General features: G+C 53.8%; 1 protein-coding gene across 1 annotated transcript; it reads right to left on the reverse strand.

Annotated features, from left to right (window-relative positions):
* KCNS1 (potassium voltage-gated channel modifier subfamily S member 1) lies at positions 1,374–6,446 on the reverse strand. The gene is made up of 3 exons (XM_018056903.1): positions 6,371–6,446; positions 4,675–5,717; positions 1,374–1,844 (listed from the first exon to the last, which is right to left on the reverse strand). The coding sequence occupies exons 1-3, from the start codon at positions 6,444–6,446 to the stop codon at positions 1,374–1,376; spliced, it is 1,590 nt and encodes a 529-aa protein (XP_017912392.1).

Below are 9,126 nucleotides of genomic sequence, written 5' to 3' on the forward strand. Positions count from 1 at the left end.
TCCATTCAACGTTGACAAAACACCTGCTCCGAACCAAGCTGGGTTCAATCAGACAGCGTCTTCCATCTTGGAGCTCAGTGTAGGGCAAAGACAGGGCCATAGTCCAGCCATGATGGTCCTGTGTTGGCTCTCCTAGCCACAGTATGTGGAAAGGGCTGTGGGAACCCTTCCCTCCCAACTTTCTCGGCAAGTAGAGAGAGGATTCAGCAGGTGAATATAAGAGATATGGCTCCAGAAAAGAGGAGAGCTGGACCTGGCCAAAAGGGACACGAGGCTCAAGCATTGCCTAGCTGGTGACCCAAGGTAGGGCTGGAGGTCTGTATCACGGGAAGAAGGGAACTGCCAAGGTCAGTCTAGGGGGATCTGGGAAGGGGAGACAGATGTCCAGGCACAGCAGCTCCTTGCCATCAACACTTCAGAGCTGAGCTGGCTCTAAATCAGTGCCACCCTTGCTCCATTTGGCTTTCATCTCCCTCTGGGGCACAGACTGTGACCATCTGATAAACGGGCTGTGACACGGAGATGGAGCAGCCCTAGCACAGCTGGGTCTAGACTTCAGGCCTCAGGCTGGGGCCCCTTCAGATTTTCTGTATCTTAAGCCAGGGAGGAGTCCAGGGAGGAAGCCTCAGGACTATTGCTTAGCAAGTCTTACTCATCCACTGAGGAGGCAGCCTCCTAGTCCTTCCTCCCAGACCTCATCTTTGAGACCTAATTCTTGCTGGAAAGTCCTGGCAAAGAACCACAGATGAGGTCCAGGGATTCTACATCTGAATCCCCTGTCTGGTCCTTTCCCTAGCTCTAACAGAAGTGTCTAACCCTATAAACCAACTCTGGGGGCCCATGAACCACCTAAAACCACCTACAAACTTCGTGAGGGTAGAAGAAAAACCAGAGCAAGAAATATTGGCCTTGGCAGATCCACAAGCTGGGATTCCAACCTTGGCTCCACCACTTCTAGCTGTGTGATATTTAGGCAAGTCATTGTGCCTCTCTGAGCCTCAGTTTCCTCATCTGAGAAATGGGGATAATTCTCATCTTCTAACATAGGGTCAATGGGACATGGCTAACAGATAGGAAGTGCTCAGGAATTGTTAGCATCCTTTTGACTTTCCCTCTTTGGCTCATGCCTGTACTGTGGGTGGCTTTTATTTATAAAGGTCTTTGGGTTGCTCCGCAGGCTCATAGAGTCTAGGATAACACTATGTTTCCCTGTCTTTGGAGGAAAGGACCCAGCCTCCAGGTGTTATTTCTGAGGCCAGAGTGAGTGATCCTGAGAGGTCATGCCACGAAGAAGAAGTTAAGCAGGGGAGGAATCTCTGCTCCATTTCAGCTGATTGCAGGGGTATGGGAAGGGGGTGCATGGAGCCCTGGTTTTAATACAGCTGAGAGTTTGGAGGCCCACTGGAGGCCTGGGCCTCCAGGTCTTCAGACCTGCCCTCCTGGGAGGTCTCGCGAGACGTCTCCAGAGATGCCTCTGACACCCCATCGATGCTGCTCAGCAAGTCCTCAAACTCCCGGTGGTCGCTGTTGCGCACGGCGGCTTCCAGAGCCTTCTGGCGCCGGTAGAAGTGGGAGAACTTGTTGAAGATGATGGTGATGGGGAGCGCCACAACCAGGATGCCCCCCAGGATGCAGCCCGAGGCTGCCAGCTTGCCAGCCACCGTCACTGGCACCACGTCCCCATAGCCCACGGTGGTCATGCTCACCGTGCCCCACCACCAGCAGGCTGGGATGGTGTCAAAGCCCACGTCCTCCTCCTTCTCGGCTGTGTAGGCCACACCAGAGAACACAGACACCCCCACGGCCAGATACAACAGCAAGATGCCCACCTCACGGTAGCTGTGCTGGAAGAGAATGCAGGAAGCCAGGTGAGAGCCGGCTTGGCTTACAGACTTTGTGTTGGGAAGGTGTGGAAACTGAGGCTCAGAGAGTCCTAGGGGCAGGTCTGAAGTCACCCAGCAAAGCAGAACTGATGCCAACACCCAGGGTTCCCTGCTGCACACTAAGATCTTTCAACTATAATAGCCAGCAGATAGCCCTGAGATTGAACACAGGCCTGATTCCTGTTGTCCAAAGTGAGTGCCAGCTAAGCCATGGCTATTTCTCCTAGTGTAGGGGCCACTGGTGACACCAGCCAGTTATGGAAAGCTCAGAATTTTTTCCACTGTTGCAGAACCAAGAGAACCACAGTTCATATTCCACAATGCAAAGAGGTGGGCTCATGTCCTTTGGTCTATCCTATTTATGATAAGGACAAAAATATTTTCTGCCACTCAAGGAAGCTGAGAGGATACATAGGTTCCCTGGACCACCTATTGAATGCACTTGCCTGTGGGTATGTATATTTGTTCTGCCCCTGAGGCCAAGCCCTATGGCACTGATTCTCTAGGGTGACTGTGCCCCACGGGGCATGCAGCAATGTCTGGAGTCATTTGGGGGGTAGATGTGCTACTGGCATCTAGGTAGAAGCATCTAGTCCTGGCATCAGTGGTAGAGGCCAGGGATGCTGCTAAACACCCTACAACGCACAGGACAGCCCCACCAACAAGGAATTATCTGGCCCTAAATGTCCACAGTGCCAGGGCTGAGAACCCCTAGTCTGGAACAGGGCCTCCCAACTATAAGGTGGAGAGAAACCATGTCCGGTGCTGTGCTTAGTTGCTCAGATGTGTCTGACGCTTTGTGACCTGTGGACTGTAGCCTGCCAGGCTCCTCTGTCCATGGGGATTCTCTCAGCAAAAATACTGGAGTGGGTTGCCATGCCCTTCTCCAGGGCATCTTCCCAACCCAGGGATCGAGCCCAGGTCTCCAGAATTGCAGGCGGATTCTTTACCATCTGAGCCACCACCGAAGCCCGTAAGGTGGAGAGAAATCAGGAAGGGGGGACCAATTCAGTATTTCTGGGGTTAATGCTTAGTTGCCAAGTTGTGTCTGACTCTTTTGCAACCCCGTGGACTGTAGCCTGCCAGGCTCCTCTGTTCATGGAATTTCACAGGCAAGAATACTCAAGTGGGTTGCCATTTCCTTCTTCAGGAGATCTTCCCAAACCAGGGATCACACCCAAATCTCCTGCATTGGCAGGCAAAGTCTTTACTGCTGAGCCTTAACTCCAGGTCTGCGACAGGGCCAGAGATTTTGCAAGCTCCCTGGAAATAAGAAAGCAGCTGCTGGCCAGGGTCTCATCAGGAGTCTTTCACCCGTGTCTTAGACTCTGCAGTGTTGGTCAATACTCTTCTCCTTCCTTGTAGAAAATGTCAGCAGCATCAGGCCCTGGCTCCCTGCAGGGTGGAGGCAGGGTTCTGGGGCGCTGGAGAGATGCCGAGTTCAGGAAGTCTGGCAAATGAATTCCCTCTACCTGCCCCAGCATTCTGCCAGCTGCCCTGCTTGCATTCAGCATCCTAGCTGCCCTGCCATGAAAGCATGCAAAAGGTTTTCCTAAGCTATGCGTGGAAGGGACCTTTTAGCACCTTTTAGGGATTCTTAACAGGGTTGCATGGACCTTCAGGAGGAGCCGAGGTGCTAGAGTCAGGACCAGCTGGACTCCTCTCTGGGCTGTCCCACTTACTCCCTGAGGAACTTCTGACAAGTCCTGCCACCTCTTGGAGCCTCAGTTTCCACATCTGCAAAGTAGTCACAGAAATACCTGCCCTGTTTAAAACTCTCACAGGATCCCCTATTCCCATGGGATAAAATCCAAAGTTGTGGGCCAGGGACTTCCTGGGTGGTCCAGTGGCTTAGACTCCATGCTCCCAGTGCAGGGGGCCTGGGTTCAATCCCTGGTCAGAGAATTAGATCCCACATGGCCCAACTGAGAGTTCTGGTGTGCCACAACTAAGACCTGGTGCAGCCAAATTAATTAAAATAAAATATTAAAAAATAAATTGAGGGCCCTTCAGTACCCTCCCCCACTTACCTCTCCAACCTCCTCAGTGGGCATGTTCTTCCCTCCAGGTCCCCCTCCCAGCATCACCCTTATTCCCCTCCAAACCTTCATCCAAGCTGTTCACATTTCCTCCCTCCTCCAAACAGGTCGATTTCACCCCCTTGAGGGTAAGCTTGCCAGGGCAGCGATTCACCCACAGTGCAGGGCCTGACACAGGGAGGCTGCTCAATAAGTTGCAACCAGGCTTTAAAAAGCCAACCCTCAGACCTCAGCTTCTTCATCTACCAGAAGGGAATAAATAATAGCACCTTCTTGAGGATAAAATCGAGAATGGATATGAAACTGGCACAGAGGCAGCATTCAGTTGTTAGCTCTGGACCCATTGCTAGACTTAGCCTAGGCAGCGTGACCTATGATACCTGTGTTCTCTGATAACGCCAGCACAAAGGCTCATCGGGAGGAGCCGGCTAGCACCCTGCTTTGCATATTTTTATGATAGTTGACTTGCAAAGAGTCGGACACGACTTAGCGACTGGACAACAACAATGTTTTGACAGATAGCTCCAAAGTAAGCTCTGTCTTTTTTTTTTTTTTTGGTATGTTTTTGGTTTGGTTTGGTTTGTTTAAGCTCTGCCTCGGTTTTCCCCTTCTCCCTTGGGAAAAAGATAACAGAAAGGCCTCCTGTTGAAATGCACACCTGGAATCCTGAGCCTGGACACCGCAGACCTGGAAGGGCCCCTGTTCACCAGCCCCGCGGTTACACCCACCTCCCCTAAACCCCCACCCCCTACCTTGAGTGTTGCGCCCAGCGAGCGCAGGCCGGTGGAGTGGCGCGCCAACTTGAGCACGCGGAAGATGCGCATGAGACGGAACACCTGCACCACCTTGCCCAGATCGCCCAGCTCCTCGCCACCCGCTCCGCCCCGGTCTCGGAGCGCCGCACCGGCCAGCAGCGTAAGGTAAAAGGGCAGCACGGACACGATGTCAATGAGGTTGAGCGGGTGGCAGAAGAAGTTGCGCGTGCTGGGCGCTAGCAGCAGGCGCGACGACACCTCGAAGCTGAACCAGGCGATGCAGAAGTACTCGAGGCGCCGCAGCACCGGATCGTCGCGCACGCCCTCCGGGCTGCGGCCCGCGGCCACCGCTGCCACCGCGGCCGCCGCCTCGCGGGCCTGGTACTCGGGCAGGCTGTGGATGCACATGGCGGCGATGGAGGCGAGCACCACGCCGATGGAGACGCAGCTGAAGAGCTTGCTGGGCAGCGAGTAGCCCGGGTTCTCCATGGTGAGCCAGAGGCGGCGGCGCAGGCGGCCGCAGCGCGCCGCCCCGTAGCGCGCCAGCTCGCGCTGCACGTCGGAGATCTCATCGGGGCACGGGTCCACGCTGCTCGGCGTGTCGCTGTCCTCGTCCCAGGCGCGCGGCCGCGTCACCCGCCGCTCCAGGTAGCGCGCGCGGCAGCACGTGGCCAGCGCGCTCTCGCCCAGGCCCCAGTAGTCGGCCTCCTGGCCAAAGGCGAAGACGCACAGCTCGTCGAGCACGTGCAGGTGGCCAGTGCGGTAGAAGTGCAGCAGGCCCAGGAAGAAGCCCGGGTGCCGATCGAAGTAGAACTCGCGCGCCGCCGCGTCGTAGTCGTCGCACAGGCGCCGCGCCTGCTCCTCCGACGCCGCGGCCTGCAGGCGGCCCAGCCGCGTGCCTGGGAAGCGCGCCAGGGCTCGCGCGCTCAGCCGCCGCCGCACGCCGCCCACGTTCACGCGCAGCGCCTCGTCGCTTCGCCGCCAAGGGACCCGGGCGCCGGGCCCCGGGGACTCGCTCACCATGGCTGAGGCACCCTGGCCTGCGGACAGGGAGGGTCACGCTGAAGGGCGCGTCCTCGGACCTCCCTTCGCCAAAGTCAAAGTGAGGTCGCTCAATCGTGTCTGACTCTTTGCGACCCCATGGACTGTAGCCCGCCAGGCTCCTCTGTCCATGGGATTTTCCAGGCAAGGGTACTGGAGTGGGTTGCCATTTCCTTATCCAGGGGATCTTCCCTACCCAGGGATCAAACCCAGGTCTCCCGCATTGCAGGCAGACACTTTACCGTCTGAACCATCTTGGAAGCCCTAGTGCCTAGCCCCTTCCCCAAAGACCAGGTCTAAATTCCCTCCCTGCGCCATCCACCAGCCAAGTGTGTTGGAGGTTCCATGTGAAGCGTCTGGTATGCCATAGGCGCACAGTGAGTGTCAAGTGCCCTCTGGACTCAAGAGTCAGGCTTGGGTTTGACTCTCTCTCACTCCCCGACTGGGGTTTTTTTGGCCAAATCATCAAGTCCGCCTCCTTCATTTACATATTGAAGGCAGGATGTCCTGGGACCTGGTGGCTGCCCATACAATATGTCTCCTTGCCCAAACTTGGATTTTCGCATACCAGAGGTTTCCTACTGGATCTTGGTCAAGCCCGTACTTTGAACTTCAATTTCCTCTTTTACACAATGGGATAGTTAATGCTTACTATCTAGGGTTATTGGGAGAATCAGTTTAGACCAGAAGTTCTTAAGATGCGTTCCCTGAACTAGCAGCGTCACCATTACCTGGGGATTTGTCAAAGATGCACCGTATTCTTAGCCTGCTGGGGACTTGCTGAATCACAAACTCAGGGGAGGGGATTCAGCAGTGTGTGTTTCACCAAGTTTGGAGGGTGATTCTGATGCACGGTCAGGATTGCGAGTCATTGGCTTAGACTTTTTAATCGGTAGAATCTGTCAGAGGGCTTCGGTGGTGGCTCAGCAGTAAAGAATCCACCTGCTAATGCAGGAGACATGGGTTTGATTCCTGGGTCAGGAAGATGCCCTGGAGGAGGACATGGCAACCCACTCCAGTATATTGCCTGGAAAATCCCATGGACAGTGGAGCTTGGCAGGCTATATATAGTCAGTCCATAGGGTTGCAAAGTGTCAGATGTGACTTAGTGACTAAACAACAACCGTAAGCATCAGTCAAACAGAATTTTGGCTCTTGTGTGACCACAAACAAGTCATGTCACCTTTCACAGCTTCTGTCAACCGTCGCCAGGGGTGGTTAAAAATATTAAATGACCTAATGTCTTTAGCAGGCCTGGCTCCAGAGGGGTGTAGTAAGTCGTTCACCTGTTTTACTGACTCCCAGAGTTAGGCAAACCTGGGCTTATCACCACCCCAATGCAGCTGGAGCCTTGAAGAAGATGCTTTTCTCCAGATTTCTATTTCTGGCACAATGCACAATTCACAATGCAGACAATAGCACCTGCTCCCGAAGGCTGGAGGATTAAGGTGGGTTATGGATGTGCTCAGCCTTAGTGGATACTCAGGAAATGTTAGATCCTTCCACTGCTCACTGTCCCCAAGCTCTGCTGGATTCAAGGGCTAGTGACCACCTCCTGACCCTCAGTAATCTCATCTGGACTGTGGGTTCAGTAATACCTGCTTCTCAGGGTGGACCAGGGACTGAGTTTGTATCCAGCCGCTGGCCTAGTGCCTGACAGGAAGCACACAGGGTACCTTTCACTCACTCTGAGCCTGGTGTTTAATTAAGTGGGGATTTCGTCCTTACCTCTGTCACTTGTGTGACCTCTGGCCTGTCTCCTCCAGCTCTGGGTTTTAGCTCCCTTATCTACAGAATGGAGATAATACATTCCGGTGAAGAGTTATTGTGAGTATGTGTGCAGAGGCCCCTGGAACACAATAGATGCTCAATAAATGTCAATTCATCGCACTTCCCTCATTAGACTTGGGTTCAAATTCTGCATCTGCCATTTACTAACTGTTGACCTTGAGCAGAATCATGCCCCTCTCTGAGCTTTGGTTTCCTCATCTGTAAACTGGGGAACATCATACTTTTCATGAGACGTTTTGAGGATTAAATGAGGCAAATTGTTAATGGGCAGCACCATTCCTGGCACATAATTCATGCACAATAAATACATATGTGATGCTGCTCCTATGCCTCTGCTGGACTTGGAGTCAAAAGATGGGGTTTCTAATCCAGTTCCATCACGCATTAGGCACATGACTGTGGGCAAATCCTTTTCCCTTTTTTCTAGAACCCACCTTCCTGCTTTATGAAACAAGATGAATAATTTAACAAACCTTCCCTGACAAGAATCTGAATATCAGTAAGAAAGATTAATGATTTGCTCAAAATCATTTGCTCAAAATTATTATCCAGCTAGCCCATGGCACAGTTGAGGCTGGAGACTAGACTTTTTGATTCAAGACTCTCCATACATTAATTTTGAGCACCTAGTATGTGCTGGTCCCTTCTCTGGGCTCTAGATACTCTTGGCTGAGTTTAATCCCTCCACCCTGACTGGGAGGTTTTCAACTCCTGCTGTACAGATGAGTCGATGGGTCAGCCCCAGAGCTCAGCCAGTCCCACACTGCTCGCTCCTTGAGGGGCTTCTCATAGTGGGGCCCCAGGCACTGGGAACCCCGGGGCAGCCTGGCTTCCCATTCTTGCAGCCCACACCCCTTCCCCTAACCTCGTCACTCCCCGCTCCCCAAGGGAGGTCCCTTACCTGTAGGGGCTCCTCCAGGGTGCCTGCAGGCCGTGTGGTTCCCAAAGGCGCAGAGGCTGGAGAGCCGCTGTCTGGGCGGGATCTCTCTGCCCCGCGCCCCTTCTGTGCCTCTGCAGCCTGCAGCCAGAGGCCCCGCTGCCGCCTCTGCCCAACCTTCCTCCGTCCCCGGTGGCTGAGGTCTATTGATCGCTGCCGCTGCCCGGGGAGGGAGCCCGGAAGCAGTGGTTTCTATTCCTGACTCGGATGAGAGAAGAAGGGGGTTGTATGGAGACTGGGCCCCCACAGCATCCTCACCAAGTCAGGGGCCAGGGGATGAGGGGTAATTTGGTGGGGGGGGGGTCCCTGTAGAGAAGGACAACAGTAATAATAGCTTCGTTAGTTGAGTCCTTAATATGGGCCAGGGGCTGGGCTTCAGGTGGCTTATCTAAGTTCTTGCCGGCAGGGTCTTCTGTTCCTTGTTTCCAGGTGTCACTTGCTCAGGGCACTTAGCTAGACCTTGTGGCCCTGGAATTGGAACTCACATATTCCAATATTTCAGCAGGGACATCTTGAAACAGGGAAGCCTGAAACAAACCATTTTGCCCCCGAAATTCAGTGTCCTTACCTGCCCACAGAATTCCTGATTCACAGTGGCAAGGGTAAGACAGAACCCTGCCAAAGAGCTTTGTCAAAGTGTGTGACCCACAAGCTTTTATTAAACAGCTATTGTATGCCTG

This window comes from Capra hircus, chromosome 13 (assembly GCF_001704415.2).
Source record: "Capra hircus breed San Clemente chromosome 13, ASM170441v1, whole genome shotgun sequence".
NCBI classification, from domain to species: Eukaryota; Metazoa; Chordata; class Mammalia; order Artiodactyla; family Bovidae; genus Capra; species Capra hircus.

Excerpts from the sequence above, each read along its gene's own strand:
- KCNS1 (XM_018056903.1), bottom strand. The coding sequence starts at position 6,446 with ATGGTGACGCTGCTAGTTCAGGGAACGCATCTTAAGAACTTCTGGTCT. Across the intron at positions 5,718-6,370 it reads TCTCCCAATAACCCTAGATA|GCCAGGGTGCCTCAGCCATG; the intron begins GTAAGCATTAAC and ends CCCTGTCCGCAG. Across the intron at positions 1,845-4,674 it reads CGCTGGGCGCAACACTCAAG|CACAGCTACCGTGAGGTGGG; the intron begins GTAGGGGGTGGG and ends ATTCTCTTCCAG.